A 20,424-nucleotide genomic window follows, 5' to 3' on the forward strand; every position below is an offset into this window, starting at 1 on the left:
GTATATGTGAATATAATTATATGCTTAGCAAAAAAATACATAAAATGAATTTAAAAAATAAAAGCAGCTAAAGAATAATACTTTAATAGAAAGATGGGTAAAGGACATGAATTTACAAAAGAAATACAAATAACCAACATATAAAAATATATTCAACTCAACTAATAACAGTAAGTACAAAGACGAGATTTTTCAATACTGAAAAAAATCATATCATCATCAGCTGAATCAAATGGTATACACATTTAAAAAAAAATTTTGCTGTGCATTTCAAATTACTCTTCGATAACATAATGAAATATCTGCATCTAATCACGATCATGTGGGTAGCAAAAGTCATTTTTCAAAAGGTAGGGTCATCAGTAGAAAAGCTGTAAGTTGAGAGGTGGACATGCAGGCCATAGAGAAGATTCTGGACGCAAAGAGATCCTACCAAAATACAGCAACTCATTAAATAAAGGTTAATGGTGGTTTTGACAGTCTTATTGATACTATATTTTTTACTAAAAAAAAAAAATCTGTAGAATTTCAGCTGAGGAAAGGGACCTGTTGGGATAACGCAATTGGAGTGAACAGCTTTAAGGGCCAGGGGCCAATGAAAAAGTGAATGATACGGCAACGACTTACTCATGCCAGACCCGTGGGGAACCAGGCACATTCACTGCTCCACAGTGCAATATAAGATATTTAGAAAACTAATTTCAGGTGAAGTTATTTGATGATCATTCCATCAGAAAACAGAAAGGACATGATACATTCTAACCTACATTTTAATTTTTATGAATGTGTAACATCAGGAATCTGATATTCCCCAATTAGCAGTTATTTTTTTGATGATAAAAAGTAAAAGCCCTTAAAATAAGTTTAGTATTTGTCCTGAAGGACAGCAATAAAGGGATACAACCTTGGAAAGTTGTCTTCCCAGGCTGGTTGCAAAGCCAGACCCAATGAACAGGAGGTGGCAACTGTGAAGAGAAAAGCAGGCTGAATCCCAGGAGAAACAATGACAAAAGTGGGCCCTGAGGGCTTGTCAGGAGGGTCCTGAAACAAAAGATTATGTTCAGCAATTCTATTCCAATTTACACTCTGTACAGAAAGTGATCCCTTTCATCATTCTCAGTTTAGATTTAATTTTCTTGACACCCTATAAATGGAGACAACATTTTACATTTCCAATTGAGAAACACCAGCTAAAGGTTGCCTCACACACAGTAGCTCTACAGTGAAAACAGGAGGAATATTCTTCGTCTTTTTTTCAGAGTTTTCTAATAATGCATTGCAAGAATTAGCAGTGAAAACCTCTAAGTTTCTTCTCTCAAGGACATTCACCTTGTTAGACAAAACATATTCTCAGACCATACTTACTGCTCTAAGTGTTACATTCCTTTTCCAAAACCCATGTGGTCTTTAACCTTTTGTTTTCCACATCTTATTCTTTAAAAAATAAATTCATTCTTGAAATTTGCCTCCTTGTTGCTAAAAGAAAGTTCATACAGCTTCATATTTAATTCATAGGGCCTAGATTCCTATTAATCTCAGAGTATCTATTTTCTGATCTTCATCTAATTTTTAAAGTCCATCTTGTCATCTGCTGATTACAACAAATAAACTAATCTTTCAATGTGCTGAGTGATGGGGATTAAAAAAACAACATGAAAAATAAATCATCCAAGTTCAAAATTAAAATGAATGGAAGGCATCAAAATCCAGTCCATTTTACAAATTATAAATTACTTTTAAGACTGAAAAAAGCATATCTTTTAATACTAACCTGAAAATAAACGTGCAAAGTTAAAAGATGGCCAGATTCTTTTTTAAAAAAAGGCTGAAATTCTGACCCAGCTTCCCTGTCCAATTAAAATCTGTTCATCAGAAAATTCTCTAATATCAAGTCCCTGATATTTTTCCCTTAGCAATCTTGTATGGTTTATATGCTTTGACTATAAAATTATTTCTGTAAAATTTAGAGACTAGTATTTGTTGTTCTTTTTTTAACCCACTAGCCCAGTTATATTCATCTCAAACTTCATTTGCAATGCACTCCTTGGATCCACCCAAACTGTCAATGCTTCTCAGCATAATGAATTGGAAAGCAAAGAGAGAAGTCCTTTCTGACGCACAATCAGTTAAAACTCCTTCCTAGCCAGTAAAGAGTTCTTACTCTTCAAACATTTATTCTAGGTGTATGGATATGTCACTATTAAGTCTTCCTTTCCTCAAACCCTGCTGCACATCTTTTCAAATCTATACTAATTTCTCCAATACGTATTTTCCAAACCATTCTTTTTGTTATTGCAACACCACTCTCCCCAGTAAAAGGTGGTAGAGATGTGGTAGGAGCTGTCCTGTCTCCTAAAGAAAATAAAATCAATAGCAATCTAACATCAATAAACTAATATGCTCGGACTAAGTTTTGAGGATAAAATCTTATGGTTTTACTAACAAACTCATGACATTTACATTGGTTAGAGAAATTTTTTCCTGTCAAGAGGGAAACAGAGAACGCGTTGTGAGTTAAAAATCTGTCTCTCCTTCCCCAATGATAAAGCTTTCACACTGTAGTACACAAAGAATGTGAACTTTACTACTCAACTTCCCTCAACCCTCCCTACTTCAAATATCTCAATCATGAACCCCCCTCCTCAAAAATCCTCCTGAATGTTCATAGCACAAAATAGAGCGCCAGAGAATATAGTAGCTAAGAGGAAGAGAGCTGTCTATAGTCCATTCTCCTCCTTCTATTAATGGGAGAGTGTTACAAATTTTGCAGAGGCATAGAGGCAGAGAATGCTAGCAGTGGAGGAGAAAAAAAAAAAGGAGGAAAGAGAAGGTAGGATGACAGGCTTAATGAATTACTTGTTGTCCTGATAGTTTAAAGCATTTGGTGGGTGGAGGAGGCACATGTTCTTTCACTAAATAAAAGGCAACATGGTAAGAGAAAGGCTGCATCTTATTTATAATTTATCTTCAGCTCTATCAGCCCAGTTAAGCTTTTACACCTCTTCCCTACTTTCCTAACTGTGAATCTTTCCATCTTTCTGTTGTGGTTTGGTAGTTCAAGTAAATGCCTTTTTTTTTTCCCCTGTAGGAAAAAGATAGTATTGATTTGCTGAAAAGTACGGATAGGAAGCATTATCTTGAGGAGTAAGAGCTTCTTAATAACAGAAGTAAGGATTTATTCCTTAGATTGTCAGCACGCCACTAAAGGCTACAAGGAGGCAAAAGAGGGAGGTAACATCCTCAATGTCTGGTCTTTGTTTCCTTACTCTCGCTCCATTGGCTTTGCAAAGTGACCCAGTCCCCATAAGTGAACATTACAGGTCTATCCAAACTACTTTTACAAGACAAGATTTTGTTTGGATACTTTCCTGTAGCAGTCATTTATAGAGCTGCCAGTCTGTTCCGCTGCTGCCTCTCCCTAAATTCAGCAGGGAACCGAAATTCAGATTTTCTTTTAGACTGGGCAAGAAACAGCACCTCTCGTATAGGGTGGATCTTTTTCAACTTCAAGTCTACTCCTTTGCATAAATTAATGGCATGTGGTTTTGCTCGGGGGTGGGGCAGGGGGGCTTTTTCTCTTAGAGGAGGCACCTAACTCCACGACTGCTGAGATTTACAAAGCCTCTGGGAAGATGTTACAATGTCTCGAACTATTGTAACAGCACCTTTATTCCAGAGGCCATCTACTAATTACCCAGAAGCACCCAAGCCGTGGGAAACACAGAGCATAAAAGGGTGCAGCTTTGGGGGAGGCATTTGGGAAGGGAGAGCGACTTTGCAAACTGGTGGGATGGAGGGGACAACTTTTAGGGTTTGGAAACAAGAGGTCAGCCCAATGCTGAAACGGAGCCCCGGCAGAGGGAAATTCGAGCGTGGGTCTCCGGCCTGCCCCACGGGCCCGGGGCGCCGAAGCCCTCGGTGCATTGTCCTCCCCCGGCTGGCGGCCGCGTCCTCCACCCACGCTCCCGGCGGGCGGGGAGCGCCGCACGCCTCCGCGGCGCCGACCCAGGCAGCGGGCACCGTTCCCGGTGGAAGGGTCTGGGCCAGGGGAGGCGGAGGGGGAGCCTCGCTGCACACTCGCACAGGTTGTCCAGCGTGAGCTGAGGACAGAGAGGGTTAATAATCTCCCCGGGCATCTGCCCACCTCAGCCCTGAGCCCCCAACTCGGCTCCTCCGTATCCCCTCGGTCCGCCTTCGATCCCGAGAAGCCCCTTTGACCGCCGCCACGGTCCGGCGTCGACAGCTTTTGTTTTGGCCGCGACGAAAATAACGATCCCAGAGGAGGAGGTGCGGGCGCTGCTGGTGGCTCTTCAGCACAGGGTTAGAGAGGAGCGGGCAGCCGCGGCGGCACCTCCTCGATCCCCACACTCCCCGCGCCCTCTGCCCGCTAACCTGGCCGGGAGACCGCACGCCTCGCTGCTCACCTCACACTGCGAGGCCCAGGCTCCAAAGGGCGCGGGGGGCTGCAGCGCCGGCTGCGGACGGCCACCGGTCCCGCAGGTACACCGAGCGAGCGAGCGAGTGAGCGAGCGAGGACCGCCGGCGCGCGCCTCGCAGCGACCGCGAGTTTTCTCGAGCGTCTGGGCGCGCGGCCCGGGGAGAGCGCGCGCGCGCGCGGCCGCACGGCGCAGGCGCGCTTCGCACGCTCCGCGGAGCGCTCCCATTTTGAGTCCAGCTGCGCGAGGCCCAGCGGTCGCGCTTCGTTGTTCTTTGCCTTACACCCTGAGTGACGCCTTGCGCTGCGGTAACCCCGCGGAGTCGCTCTCAGCTCTGCAACCGCGTTTAGTAGATGTGCTCAGCCCTCCTTGCAAAACCGTTCCTCCCCTCCTGAGACAATGGGGGGACTCTCTTCGCCCCACCTTAGGATGGTATTATGGGAAAACCGCCAAAACCTGTTCTGAGAACAAGGGTGCCGACCGGGGGACCCGGGCATTGAGGTGGTCGAGAGGCAGGTGCTACCGAGTCCAGAGGGTGGCACTCAGTGCAGGTTAGAGGCAGGCAGCTGGCATGTTGCAGACCTCCAGCCAAGACAACAGAGCAGGCAGGGGGAGCCTGCCCTGGAACAGTACAGAACCCTCTTTGCCGAGCCCTTGGTGAACACGTGGAGATTGTGGTTAGTGATGGCATTCCCCACCGTTTTGCTCCTTAGAAAATGTTTTCTCTCTCTTTTTCTATGTGAACAATTGTAGGGCTGAAAATGTACTTAGAGATCAGCTAAACGCAACCTCTCTGTTTTCAGGGGAGGGAAAGAATGCCAGGAAAGAATTAAATGACTTACCCAAAGCCACGTGGCATTTTCATAACAGTCTAGATTAATTCAAAGCCAAAGTTACTCTTTCACACTATTTTACCTACACTTCTCGCTCTTCCTTTTCCAACCAAATTTCAGAGGCATAATTTTGTTCTGTTGGTATGTGAATGTACTTAACACTACTCAATGGTACACTGAAAAATGGTTAAAATGGTAAATTGTATGTCAGGTATATTTTACCACAATTTTTAAGAGGTGCTCAATAAAAGTTAAAAATTGAGTGTTAAGCTTAGACAGCCATAAGTATAGTTTAACATCAAAAAGTGAGCTATGGGAAGAAGCATAATAAATGAGATCTAAAGTGACACTTTCAATTTTACTAATAAATATATACTTGTTCAGTATCAATTTTCTTAAAAACGTAATGTTGATCCTTAGGCTGATTCTAAGCAAGCCAACGTGTGTTGTGAAGCCAACACTGCCTTTGCGGAGCGTGAGTGGGAGGCAGATACGTGAAAAACCGTGTGTTCCTGCTTTATGTATTTACAGATTCCTGTATCTGCGGGGCCTGTGGGGATGTGCGGCTACATGCATTCTGACGCAATTTACACAGTGTCCTTTGAGATGTCCGGCGTGGGACATATGATGGCTCACACGGGGAGGTTGAAAAGACAAAGCAATTATCACTGAATGCATCAACACGATTAAATCTGAGAAATATAACACTGGGAGAAAAAAGCAAATTACAAGATATGTAAATTATTATACCTGTTTAACAACACCCAGCCATACTGTTTATGAGGGCAAACGTATGTATGTATGTTTATATATATATGTATATATATATATATGTATATATATATATCATGAAAATGTACAAGTAGGTTACACACCAATTTCATGACAGTGGTTGCCTCAGGCAGGTGAGGAGGGCAGTGGGGCCTGGAAAGTGCACAGAAAGGGTTTCAACTATTAATCACACACGGGAAACAAAAATGTTAATATTTTAAATAATCTGGGTGGGAATGCAAGGCTTTTTCTTATGCAAGTCTCTAAACTTTTATGTTTAAAATGTTTCATTTAAAAATAATGTTGAAGTGTCACAGACATTGAGCTGTAGGCTCACCAGGAGCATAATGTGAATGGTGTCATTCAAACTGGGGGGGGGGAGCGGGGGTGGGGATCAGCAGCCAGACTGATGAGGTGCTGGACAAGGAAAGGCCCAGAGGGTGCTGGTTGAGAAGACAGACAAAAGTCACCGTATTTGCAGGGATAAAAATATTAAAGTCCAATAGGGATAAAGGGTGATGCTCTCTTTTATCCCTTCTCTCTTTCATTCCGTGTTGTAACCACCAATAGAAAGGCTTTAATGAGCGGGAACTTCACAGAGAGACAGCACTCTTAGAGCATCCTGTTAAAACTGCTCTCTTTCTGGATGAACCCGTTTTGAAGCCATAAATGTTAACTGGCGATACATGGTAATTTAATACTGCATCTACACACCTCCCCAAGGCCGCCCTCCGCCACCAAAGGCTTTGTTTATCCATTGACATAGAACCTGGTCATGTGAAAAAACCACTCCTCTGGCATTCAGACAACCTAGGTTCTAATTTCTGTTTGGCCACTTACAGATCCTTAGTTAACTCAAGGAAATCAAAATCTCTCTGAGCTTCACATTTCTTTTTCTTTTTGAATTGGAGATACACAAATCCTGCCTATTTTAAAACTATGAAACACAATACAAATGTAGGGTTTACATTTGTCTGAGTTAGAGAGAGTATATGCTTATCTGTTTTACCGAGGGAAGTCTTTTTCGGGGGTGGCAGGGTGCTTTGTTTTGTTTTTGTTAGCTGCTGCCCATAAGAACTGTATTAGATTTACTAAAGAAGCTCTGTCCGAAGTTATGAATTTTGGGTTATTCTCTAGCGCTTTATAGTTCTATCGCAGCAGTTGTCACTGTGGGCCTTACATTATTTGCCCTTTGTATTTTCCAGCCTTCCTCATTAGATTATTTTTTTATCCTTGTATTCTTACTCTGCCCCTTATTACATCATGGATGCTCAATAAATTTAATTAGACTGAATTATAAAATTTCCCACGTTTGGAGTTATTATTATTAAGGTATGCCATCTGCTGGTTCCACGATGTATCTGTCAGTCAGCCTGAATTCCTTAATATTCCAATCGATTAAAATTAATGTTGAAGCATTTGTGAGTTTGTGTATTAGGCAATTTTCCCACGTCCTTCCACTTCCTGTTGCAGGTGCTATTCTTTCATTGAGCCAGTTCCGAATTCCTTTTCTTCCAACCCTCTTTTACCTGTTGGTCATTCTTAAAACCTGGATAAATGGAGTTTATATTTTAGAGGCTCGGAGTGACCAGAGCAATATAATTTTGGGCATGCTCAGGAGGTTGGCCTGATTTGGAAAATAAATATGTCTTGAATGGGGGTTTTCAGTGCTTCTTGTTTCAGGATTGGATGCATCTTCGTCTTAGCATTATATTGGGAGATCACAGTCCCTCCCACCTTCTTGGCAATCTTTCATTACGTCCGTGTGCCCAATTTTGGAGCCAGCCCTCCTGGATCTCCTGGCCAATCAAGACACCACACATTGTTGCCTAAGAGACCCCGGATGCCAGCGAAAGGATTTATAGATGGTGATTGGACCACAGGAAGCTAGAGGGTGGGGGCTGGGCAAAATCAAAGAAAAAGCAGCTATGGCAACACCAGCGCTTGAGGCTTGAAGAGGGAGTCGAGCTGAAAGAGGTGAGGCAGTGGGTAGTGCATGAAAAAGATGGAGACTCTCTTTCGAGAGCTCCACTGTCACCCTCCCGGGCCTCTCACAAGCCTTGTCAGTGCTGCTGGGGATTACATTTTGCTCCGTTTCAACTGCAGTTAAAGTGCCAGATGCTTCATACAAAATTAACAACCAACAAATAGTTATTTATATGTCTCTCAAACACTAGATCTTTTTACTGTATTATAGTTTTTGCTTCCTAACTAGTTTACCAGAAGATGAATCAGTATTTAAATCTAACCATACCCTAGTGCCTGATCCTTTCGTGATGATATCTGAGGTTCCCTTCTCTAATGGTACTGCAGTATACAACGACTGAGTTGTGTGTTAGCAGAGAAACTCGGTACTATTCTGTTCTGTGAACTCCAAATGAAAACCTAATAATCCTACGTATATTCTCAGTGCTCCATTCATAATGTGCTGAGTTTCACCCTACATTTCCGCTGGTTTTAATCCTTAAACTGTCCTCTCCACTGTTTCATTCATTCGTTCCATTGATTTAACAAATATTTATCAAGCATCTATTATGTACTATGAGATTAAGAGTCAGGTGAGCAGTCTCAGAAAACCACATAAGCAAAGAAGCATCAGCGTTTTGTATTGTTTTCTCTGGAGGATCTTAAGTTCAGTGTGTCTGGGCAGATAGTGCATGAGGAGAGAGAGAGACAAATGAGGCTCAAAAGGTAGATGGGGGTAAATTCATAGTGGACCTAGACCTGCATGCTGAAGAGTGTGGATATTCTGTAGCCGTTAGCGAGCCTCTGAGGGGTTTTGAACTGAACGGGGAGATGATCAACTAACTGGTCTTAAAACAAAACAAAAACCTCCGTAAGTAGAATGGTTGTTGCCAGAGGTGAGGAGGGAGGAGAGAATATGTTAATAAAAGGGTACAAACTTTCAGTTATAAGATGAATAAGTTGTGGAGACCTAATGTGGAGCATGGGGACTACAGTTAGTAATAAAATAACATAATTGACATTTGCTAAGGGAGTAGATCGCCAGTGTTCACACACACAAATGGTAACTATAGGAGGTGATGGATATTAAATAGCTTGATTGTTCATTTCACAATGTATACACATATCAAAACACCACCTGTGCTCTTTAAGCATATGTAACTTTTATTCGTCAACAAAGCAAACTCTCTAGCAGTGAACTGTAAGTTCCATTCAAGCAGAAACTTTTTTTAAAAGTATAGTTTCTTGATTATGCTATTACAGTTGTCCCATTTTTTTCTCCCCTTTATTCTCCTCTACCCTACGCCCCCCTCCCACCAGCATTCCCCCCTTTAGTTCATGCCCATGGGTCGTACGTATAAGCTCTTTGGCGTCTCCATTTCCTATGCTATTCTTAACCTCCGCCTGTCTGCTTTGTACCCACCATTTACGTAAAGCAGAAACTCTTACCTTTACACCCCCAACACAGGCCTAACAGTCCTAAGCAAAGTCGAATAATGGTGACAGTGTGAAGAATGGCTTGGAGACGGAATTAGAGATGTGTGGCCATCCTTGCTCTTCAACATAGAAATGGAACATGGAACTAGAAACATACATTTTGGGCTAAGGCCATAGGCCCTCTTTCTTCCTTTCTGTCCAAAGAAAACTTAAAATGAGAGATAAACATTCAGGAACGGCCATTAGGAGGAAAGAGGTCACAGAAAAAGCAGCACGAAGTTTTATATGTGAAAGGAAGGGAAGACAGCTTGCTTTGTCTTGTTGATGGAGTGGGGGCAGTTATTTCTGTGTATATTGCAGGGAAGTGCCTGTCTGCCCAGTAGTCCTGGGCGGTCTGTGCCGTGAACGTGTGTGCGTGCAGACACGCACACTGCCTCTCCGGTGTGAAGGGAGGAGGGACAAACTGTAAGAGGATAAAGACAAAAGACACCCCCACCTTCATGCTGCAGCAGGACTATACTACCAAGAGGTTTGTTTCTCCTGGCCAGACTCATCTCCTGAATACCAATCTCCTCAAGTTGATTTAAAGTAAACCTAGTTCAAATAATTTCTAGCTCTGAGGACCCAGGAAAAAAAATAATAAAGTAACCAGTGCAGGGCCTTGGGGAGGCCCTAGGAAAATTCCTTTGTCCTAATTCAAAAATTTTGCTTGGCTTGTTTCCTGCACAAAGTGGGAAGAGAGCGTTTCTCCGCTTATAGCAGGAGTTTTTAACCTGCGGTAAGCAAAATTGTATGTTCATGTGCATTTTTCTAGTGAGAAGATTCATAGCTTTCATCACATTCTCAAAGAGTGATTCGGCCCTCAAAAAAAATTAAAGCAATGAGTTTAATTAGAAGAAAGGTCAGACATAAATAAATCACAACAAAAAGAGAAATAGGATGTGTTTAACTGGGCAGAGGGAGACTCAGTGACCATGCTTTGTATCTATAATTTGCCTGCTCACATGTACTTTATAGCTGCCAATTAATAATACTGCGATGAAATCATTTCTTAGGCCTTGTGTAACTTAGCTAAATAGGTGTGACGTAGATAATTAGCTGTTAGGGGGCTGAGAAGAATGTGACGGCTGATCTGAGTCCCTTTATTCCAGTGGTATGGTGGCAGCAGGTATTGTCTAACGCAAGAAGGTATTGTCTAAAGATGCCACTGAGGTTTTAAAATATTGGCTTTATCTTCAGTTCTCATTGAAACCTGAGACATACTATTATATGTCAAGTGACAGCCTAGAAGATTTTAGATCTAGCATTTGGGAGAATCCCATGTCAACCATAAATGAATCATTTTTTTTTAATTGTCCAGTATTTGTTGCTGAAGAGTACTTTTTGGAGCCCATAGATCAGGCAGGCAAGCTCTGGTCCCCTCAGTCGTCACCACTGCCGTTCAATATGAAACCCAACTTCAGAGAGGAAGGAAGGCAGAAACACTGAGGATATACACTGAAACCACCATCAGCCTGCTTTAAGTGTTTTCCACCTTAAAATATTTGTCATGGCCCTCTCAAGGACAGACATTGAGGCACCTGTGAATGGTAGGATCAAACCTACATGAGGTAAAAAAAATTTTGGTTGTAAACAATAGATTCTAGATAATGTAAGCAAAAGAGGAAATTTATTGCAAGGATATCAGGTGGCTCACGAAATGGACAAGAAAAGACAAGAGGCTTCTGAGGGATGAGGCCGCAGGAACAACTTCACATAGCAGCGTTGCTACTTTGAATGACCACCCCAGCTATAATGTAAGGATAAGCCAGCATCCATCCAGCAGACCTAGCTCCATTTCATGGCTACCTCTTGTCCAGGAAAGGGAAGGCCACCTTGATCAACCAACCCAGCAAACTCTAGACAATGAGGGCAAAGTAAGTCCTCATGGAAATTACAGTGCTTTAGTAAAACAAAGGCAGACATATACTGAGCATTTAAAAACAGCACATTTCCCTCAATAAACCCAAATCTGTCCATCTCCTAAGCCTTGGTATTTTGTATTATTACATCATTCTACTTTTTAAATATGGTATCAAGCTAGAACCTTTGTTAGTTAGATGTCAGTATGTTAAGAGGGGAGAAAGTCACGAGGGACAAGGATGGAGTGTTTTATATTGCACTATGATTTTATAAATTAAATCACCTCTTCTTTCTAGCCAATATGGTATGTTATTAGCTAGAAGTGATTCTGGATTTCCCTCCATGGTCCAACAAAAATGGAGTTAACAAACCTGGGTCTAATTTCCAGTTCCACCACTGACTGTCTGTATAATTTTGGGCAGAGTGTGTAGCTTAAATGAGCTTCATTTTCTTTATCTATATAATGACCTAAAATCCACCATCTCACCAGATTGTGAGGAACTTTAATGAGCATACAGATAAAGTACTTCCAGTACGTGTCCTTCCCCTCAATTCCCTCTCTCAACATACTAAAAGATTGTGTGGTATTAATATTTTCAGTATTCTGAAGATTATATGATTCATTTCTTCTGCTAGGTATAATTTTTCTTTATTATAGAAAAAAGAATACCCAGGAAGAATACCCAGTTACTCATGATGGCATTCGCACCTCCAAAAAGCATGGATGGTCCCAAAATGCAGACAAAGATGAGTACCTGGACACCCTTAAACCACCAGCTTTTGAATGACCAGGTAAGGGGCCAGAGCTATTTCATCAGTTGCATCCATGCCTTAAAGGGGAAAAAAGGTACTAAAAGTTTGGTGATCAAAATATGAACAGCAGTTGTTTAGAATTGTGTAATGGAAGAAAAAATCAAGGATTTTTTTCAAACATTTTTAAGTCCTTGCTATGTGGGCAAGGCTGGCAGTAAACCAAGTCCCTACCTGTAATGAAAATGTCTTAGATTTGTTTTTTCTTCCACTCACTACTCCTCTCACCCTAAATACCTTTCTTCTTCTATCACTGGTTCTCTGCTGGAACCGCCAGGAATGAGAGAGGAGATGGTGGTTTACGAGGAGTTCCCCCGAAACAGATTTTCTTGCTAGAGTTGTAGTTACTAGATAATGCTAAACATTTAACCAAATAAATAAAATGAATAAATCCCATTTTCACATGACTCAGGTTCTCCTAAGAATTTATTTCCAACCTCAATTCTGGAGGGCGGGGGGGCACTAGTAGAATTCACCAAACAAAGGATTGCAAGGGTGGGAAGCTGAATATCATGCTGGGGCATGAGACTGGCCAACGTCTAGAGATTTCTGTTCCTTCTTCAGGTAGGGGCAGAATTTGCCAACTGGTCTGTGTGCTCCTATTGTCAGTACAGTTGACTCCTGGCCCACAGATGTCTGAACTGCGCAGGTCCACTAATACATGGAGTTTTGACTGTGTGGGGAGTCAGCATCCCCAAACCCCTCATTGTTCAAGGGTCAGCTGTGCCTATTACAAGTACCACACCTACTTGGCAATAAAATCAACACAATAAAACTGATCTCTGCCCTGGCCAGAACATTGTCCTGTACACCAAAAGGTTGAGGGTTTGATCCCCAGTCCGAGCACAAAAGAGTACCTAGGTCGTGGATTTGATTCCCTGATCGGAGAGCACACAGGGGCAACTAATTGATGTTTGTCTCTCACATCAATATTCCTCCCCTTCCTCTCTCTCTCTAAAATCAATAAACATGTCCTTGGGTGAGGATTTAAAAAAAATAACTGACCACATTATCTTGCTCCTACATACTAGTTCCTTCCTCTGGTGAAACACCAAGTTCTACTTCCCACTAAGTCACTTAAACCAGACAACTTCCTTCTCTCTGTTGGGCCTGGAATTTGGTTTCCCCCAAATTACAAGTTAATAACTTAGCCTGTTACTTATGGCACAGAAGATACCACAGTCTCACAGTAAAAGACACAAGATTCTTGGATCAGAGACAAAGAACTTCATTGTTCGCAGTGCAGCAGGCCATACGAGCCTCGTGTTTGTGTTGGTTCTCCTTGCCCACCTGTCCTCCAGGAGTGGTGCAGAGGGACCAGATAAATACCACACACACCATGGGTTTGTGCCACAGCTGAGGAACTTGAGCCCAGAGAACCCACTGCTTCCACAGTAAATAGTAAACAAGCCTGCTCTTGGTCCCAAAGGGAAATAGTACCTCGTTGGTCAAGGTTGCCTTGCTGCAAACAAAACTTGGAGAAACGGAGGTCAGGGCCTTGCATTCTTGGTATTCCAAGACCTTTCAGGGTGTGAGACGCCCAGCCAGCAACCCCTAACCTCCATATCCAATTTATTTTCAAGTTCTAGGAGCCTTCCTCTGGTCTCCTTTTCTCCTTTTCTCCTTTTCATCTATATTTCTCCAGCTCTACATTCTCAGTTCACACCCTCATCACCCTTTGCCTGGTGCATTGTAGTAACCCCCTAACAGATTTCACTGCCTTTATCCCTACCAGTCCATCCTCTGTTTGGGTTCAGAATGATACTTCTAAAATACTAATCTAATCCTATTATGTAAAACCAATAGTAGGCCCTACCCCGAAGGGTAAATTCCATACTCCGGCGCGCAGCATTGGGGAACCTCCCAGTTCCAACCCCTGCCACTGCTTCCTGCCACCCTATATCCACAACTAAGTGGACCCCAGACGGGCCATCTCTCTCACAGCTCCACACCTTTGCACATGCTCTTCTCGTGGCCTCCTAGAAGAGTCAATTCAAATATCATATTTTCTGGGAAGCCTGCTCCTGCTTGCTTTTTTTTGCTCTGATCACTTTTTGCTGGCCTTCCCACTCAACTCTAATGTGTTGAGTTGAGATTGTCTTTTTTCTCTGTCTCCAGTACCTGATAGGGTTCCTGAAACAGGAGACACGGAGTCATCCTGGGACCTCCCTCCATTGACTTTCAGCTTCTTGTCCCTGCAGCCCTCCTTCCTTGGCCTGGATTTGGCCCTTTGCTCTCTGAACCTAATAGATATGTTCATCAATCTGGCAAGGCTGGAGCACCATTCCTGACCCCTGCTGCTTAGTACTTTCCCATTTCTATTCCTCTGGTGGGTAACATGAGTAGTTTGGTGAGTGAGACAGAGGAGTCAGTATAGTGACCAAAATAATGAGAAATAAAAGGGAGGGAGAGACTGAAAAGGGGAATGATTAAGGAAGGAAAAGAAAAGTAAGAAATAGAAAAGGAGGGACCAGGAGAGAAAAAAAAGAGGAAAGGCAGAGAAAGAGAGAGAGAGAGAAATCAGACTTCATCTAGCCCTGAACAACATAGGTCTATTGAAAGTCTTTTTTATTCATCTCAACAATTATTTGTTCATCACCTGTTTGCAATGTTCATAGCTCTCCACCAGTTTATATAACGACTTCTCTGCTCGCCTCCACACACCCAGAACTTTAGTGTTTAGTTCTGAAAACTGTTTTCCTATAGAATGAATGGCGAAGGTTTTACACACGTGTGGAAAAGTGACTCAAATTGAAATACATATTCATTGGATGCCTTGCTTTTCAGAAATTTTCTTTGAAAAATTAGAAGTCTTAAGTAATTTAGGAACTGTGGGGGAAAAAATGTCTTAATTGCCTGATGGCCTGTCTGTGGTACACTGGGTCGCTAGAGAAGCAGCCTCGGAGATGGGCATTTAGGGTGTTCATTGGGGAGGCTCTGCAGACCAGCACTGGGGAGGAGCAGGGAGCAGAGGAGAGGTCAGGGGAGGGGGTTTGGGCAGAGGAAGAAGCTGGGCTGTGATGCTCTCTCAATAAGGCCTCCACTGGCCGGGTAGCCACCCTAAAGGTCCTGGACAAGGCAAATCTCTCAAGCTCATGGCTGCCAGCCAGCTCTCGCAGCCCGTGGGGGAATAAATAAATCCTTTAGTCCCACCAGGGGTTCTGGGTAGTGTATTACAGCAAGCATTGCATTGTCTTAGTCTTGGATCTTGATTAGCTTTTGTCAAATTAAATAATTTCTGAGATAATATTTACTTTGTTGTTCAGACCTTGCATTTTATTCCAAAAAATTATTTTTTGGTTTAATTAAGTTCTAGTTTGGAGTAAAATTATTTTTTTTAATCTTCACATGTATACAAATGTAAATAGACATACACATAGAGTTCGTGTGTGCAAATACCAAACTACCAAGGGTGGTTTCACCCAGAGTTGACCTGCACTGGGAGAAGCGGTCCTGTTAGAAGAGAGCTTTCATTTTTTTTGCTTTTCACAGTGCAATAAGATTTCAAATTTTAAAACAACTTAAAAATTAAATACAAATAAACAAAGAATAACTTTGGGAATTGAACATTCTGTTTCTAGATCAGCTGTCGCAATAATTTCCTGAGTGACTGGAGTAAGTCATCCACCTTGTCTAGTCTTTATTGTCTTCCTTCATGAAATGAGTAGTTCGGATCATGTGACTTTGAAGGTCCCTTTCACATCTAACATTCTGACCGAGTGGAAGGGACTAACAACAGATGCTGAGCATACAGCTGGTCTGAATGTGTCCATACAATAATTTCAAGGGGTTTTCTGAAACAGGGCATTTGTCCCCACTGATCAGTGTAATTTTGGAGTCCTGCTTTTTTTGTTTTTGTTTTGATTTTCTTCTATTTTGTAGTAAAATATGAAATACGTAACTATTCCAGACTAAAATAAGAGTCACACGATTTGTAACATCATTGCAGGCTTTAAGCAGAAAGATTGAATTCAAATTCAGATGCCTAAAAAAACAAAACAAAACAGTATCATTAGCATTAGGTAAGTGTAATGAATTTCAAGATAATTCAAGTATTGTGAATTTTGAGAGCTGGATTGTTTTGGCCAGCTAGTGTTTGAATTGAAAATAACCAACATTTTTTTTCAAGTATGGTTCACAGACACAGTACAATACATGTTAAAAGGGTGTACTGAGAAAGAGCACTCTGTTACCATCAATCAATCAATCGTCACTTAGGAGCCTCTGTCTTCCTCCTACACTGTAATAATGTCACTTAGTGAAATATGTAACTGCAGTGTCGATAGACTAAAATAACAACGTAGGGTTTTGATTTAACAGCACACCCTGAATAAAGCGTTACAAACATTCTGCAAGGAAAGAAGACCCATTTTTATATTTCCATTTTGAATCGATATTTTGTTTTCCAACTCTTTAAGATGAAGAACATGATTGCAAATCTTTGAAATGAAGACTTGCTCCAAACCATAGAATAGAAGACTGTTAACTGAGGACCTGACCCCAAATTATATTTCTTGTCGAAAATAGAGTCAGAACCAGATCTGAGCTCATCTGGTGTTTTCCCTGCCCCTTCACTCCTGTCAGTTCTACTTTGGTCTGGATGCCTTGTGATCAAGAACCAGATGTGCTTGGACCCTGCTTAGACTTGATCATTGGTCCTTTAAAGACTAGTGTTTTAGCCCGAATAACATTCCTGAACAAAAAGCATTCATTTGAGCAAAGGGATTGCAATCCGACAGACACAGATTCAGGTAGCAACCCAAACTGCACTCTGGAGAGAGCAAGGAAAGGCAGGATTTATGAAGACAAATCTACAAAATGTAATTCTTTCATGCAAATGAAGGAGTGCTAGCTAGGTTAACAAGGATTGATTAGTTCCAGTATGCAAATGAGGAAGACAGGAACTACTAGGAAGTAAGTAAAGTCCATATGTGTCCATGTAGCAGTTACTCTAGGTGTCTGTGGCTCAGCCTTGAGCTAAGTTTAGCAACAGGGTTAGCAACTTAAATGCAGCTCTGAGAGTTGAGGCACAAGATGTTCATAGGCCCCACTTCCTTAATAATCTTCTGACTCTATTTTAAGTGACTCTCTTAGCAATATGTATTCCATTATCACTCGGACCCTGCTCAGACTTGGTGGTTGGCCCTCTAAAAACTATTGTTTTCGCCTGGATAACACTCCCCACCTCCCACCCTACTCCTTTCCTGCTACTTCTTGCTGATTCTGCTCGCCCCTTCAAGTCGGCGCCCCTTTGTTTGCAATGCTCCGTGTTGTCCTTGGCCACCATAATGGTCGTCCCATCCTCCTTTTGAAAGGGGATCGTGGTCTTGGGGTCTACCCTTTTCTTCTTCCACTGTAAAGCCAAAGCCTGTCGGGCTGGAGGTCAGGATGGGGAAGACCAAGTTTCTAGTGAGGAACCAAGTGAGTTGAACTGAACAGGCTGGAACCAGTGATTTTTAAAAATCTATAAATGTAACCCCTTTGGGCCTCTGGTTAACCTCTCTAAAACAAGGAAGTTGAGGAAAAAGATCTTTAGGATTCCTCTGAGTGCTAAGATTCTGTGATTTTTGAAGCTTCTCTGTTGCTGTTATTGAATCAGCAGGTAGTTTGGGGGGGGGGGGGCTGTCACAGAACTGGTGGAGCATGTGGAGGAAGTGGTTGTAATCTGCATGGGAAGATAAAATGAACGGGAACAACTAGAGAGCCACAGCGGACTCTCTAGAGACCAAATGGAACACGCGCTGTAGTGGAGTATGAGTTGGGAGGAGCCAGGTGACTGGGCACCAGGAAAGTGGTGGTGCTGGCAACTTGGTTTGGGTGGCAGGTGACTGACTGGCTTTGGTGAGATAAGGGAGAAGAATTCAGAAAATACTTGAATCCAACTTTTTGAATCTTCTGTTCTTTAGGTTCTCTTCTATTTTCATCTAAAAATTCTGAATTTATCTATTGCTATTATTTAAGGTCCTAGTAGCTCAGGTGGCAGCTAATTAGTGGGGAGGAGAGAAAGGGCGTTCTTTTTCTTCTTTAATGTACAAAGAAGGTCTACCTGTGATGCATGAGATTCCTGGCCAAGAGCAAAACTGACATTTCGCTGGTTTTAAGTTTGTTGTTGAACCAATTACTTCAGTCCCCGTTTTTATGCCCTTTGAAACTGGAGTTTGAGAGTCTAAAAACGGAAGGAAAGCGTGATCTGTTAGAAGTATAAAGCCAGCTCCTCATCCTTCTCCACAAAAAGGGAAAAAATAGGCCTGAGTTCCTCTTCAAGTAGGAACATTTTGCAGTGCTAGAGAATTTAGGTAGTGCTACGAGGGAGGGGAAAATGTCGATTCCAATTTTTTTTTAATTTAAATCATTTTTTATTTACAGTTGACATGCGACATTATATTAGTTTTAGATGTACACCCCAGTGATTAGACATTATATAACTTACCAAGTGATTGTCCCGATAATCCTTGTACCCGTCTGACCCCATACATAGTTAGAACACTACTGACTATATTCCCTGTGCTCTCCTTTACATCCCTGTAACTATCCTGCAACAATCCCTTCATCTTTTTTACACATCCCCCCAACCCCCCTCCCATCTGGCAAACATCAAAATGATTCCAATTGTGAAAGCTGACAGGTTGTATGTGTGGGAGTGAGAGAGACATTTACATCTGTTCGTTACTTTCTCTTGCTTCCTCTCTCCATAGTTCCCTCCCCTGCCAAACATTCTCACATTAGTTTTCCCTTCCTCGCTCATTCAAATACACCTATGACTCATGCTCAGAAAAACACCTCAGCACCAATAGGTAAATAACTCACGTGTACCAGAATATCCATTAAGATATCCACTGTCACATTCAGTGCCACATTCATTTAATCCAGCAAACACGAGTACCTGTGACATACTGTGCACAACACTCTATACTGGAGATGGAGAGATGAGTAAGAGGTTCTGTTCTAAATAGTAAATAACAACAAACCTATACAGATAAACACTGAGTTGTAAGTCCAGAGGTATACATATAAGCATTTCTGATCCTACAAACATGTAAGTATATGTAGAGCCACTGATATGTGTATATACTGAAATATAAAAACAGCTGCTCAGGCCTGGCTGGTGTGGCTCCGTGGATGGAGCACAGGCTGTGAACCAAAGGGTCACTGGTTCAATTCCCAGTCAGGGCACATGCCTGGGTTGTGGGCCAGGTTCCCAGTGGGGGTCACGTGAGAAGCAACCACACATTGATGTTTCTTTCCCTCTCTTTCTCCCTCCCTTCCCCCCTCTCTAAAATTAAATAAATAAAACCTTAAAAAAACATATCCATTTAAAAAAAGAGCTGCTTATTCATAAATTTCACAAGTTCTCAAACTATTAATATTGAAATATTTGGGGGAGGATCTCCATTTTCCTGTTTTTTCTTTATCAGTTTTTCCATCTCCTTTCAAATCCTAAAATTGATTTCACTTTAGAATTTCATTCTTTTCTTATTTCTTACCTTTAAAACATTATCACTTCTGTCCTGGCAGGGTGGCTCAGTTGGTTGGAGCCTTGTCCTGTACACCAATAGGTTGCAGGCTCAGTCCCCTGTCGGGGCATGTACAGGAGGCAACCAATCAATGTTGCTCTCTCACATCAATGTTTCTCTCTCTCTCCCTTCCTCTCACTCTCTCTAAAACCAATAAACATAACCTAGGGTGAGGATTAAAACAATTATTACTTCTTTAAGATGAATTATTCCACATGCAGGAACTGAGAGAAAAGATATGTTGCCCAAGTTAAAAATAAGTACCTCTTCAGGTATTAAATAAATCCTTTTTATTTCATTACATCCACTTGGACTAACTGCCACCTGAGCTACTAGGACCTCAAAAAAGACTATTTATTGATAATACTTGAATGACATCTTTCTTGTAATGGGTATTTTGAACCATGAATTATGAAATTATTCTTTTTTATTTGTTGTAGGTATTTGAAGAAAGAAGAGCTCTGCTTGGAAAATGGGTAACCATTTAAAATATACTTACTTCTATATTTGAGGCAGATAAAATACACTTACCTCTGTATTATGTTACATTACCACAGAGCCCAAAGAATCCAGTTTGGGTATAAGGCAGTCAGTGATGATAGCTCGTAGCCTGAGAAGTTTGGTACTTTCTGTATCAGTTATGGTTATCAGGAAAACAGAAAACATACCAGTTATTTTAACAGACACAATTAAATTTAATAAAAAGCACTGGTTAAACAAATACTGGAAAATGGAAAAGAGAGCACTGAGGTGCCA

General features: G+C 41.8%; 2 protein-coding genes across 10 annotated transcripts in view; one reads left to right on the top strand and one right to left on the bottom strand.

Annotated features, from left to right (window-relative positions):
• The window catches only part of FZD3 (frizzled class receptor 3), a 75,976-nt gene extending 71,430 nt beyond the window's left edge, over positions 1–4,546 (bottom strand). The window contains exons 1-2 of one of the 3 annotated variants that reach the window (XM_045202524.2): positions 4,425–4,546; positions 905–1,041 (exon numbers count right to left, since the gene is read on the bottom strand). The gene's annotated coding sequence lies outside the window, so the exon portion shown is untranslated. Of the gene's footprint in view, positions 1–904; positions 1,042–4,392 lie in introns of all 3 variants that reach the window. The other 2 variants (XM_024569223.3, XM_045202525.2) reach the window with 2 other exon arrangements.
• Positions 4,547–7,938: 3,392 nt separating this feature from the next.
• Positions 7,939–20,424, top strand: part of FBXO16 (F-box protein 16) — a 46,126-nt gene continuing 33,640 nt past the window's right edge. For all 7 annotated transcript variants that reach the window (XR_008425193.2, XM_045202704.2, XM_045202706.3 and 4 more), the window contains exons 1-3: positions 7,939–8,017; positions 12,003–12,136; positions 20,109–20,144. Coding sequence is in view for 6 of the 7 variants with exons in the window: in XM_045202704.2 (XP_045058639.1) it covers positions 12,038–12,136; positions 20,109–20,144 (135 nt within the window). In the remaining variant the exon portion in view is untranslated. The remainder of the gene's footprint in view (positions 8,018–12,002; positions 12,137–20,108; positions 20,145–20,424) is intronic.

Source organism: Desmodus rotundus, chromosome 9 (assembly GCF_022682495.2).
Source record: "Desmodus rotundus isolate HL8 chromosome 9, HLdesRot8A.1, whole genome shotgun sequence".
NCBI lineage: Eukaryota > Metazoa > Chordata > Mammalia > Chiroptera > Phyllostomidae > Desmodus > Desmodus rotundus.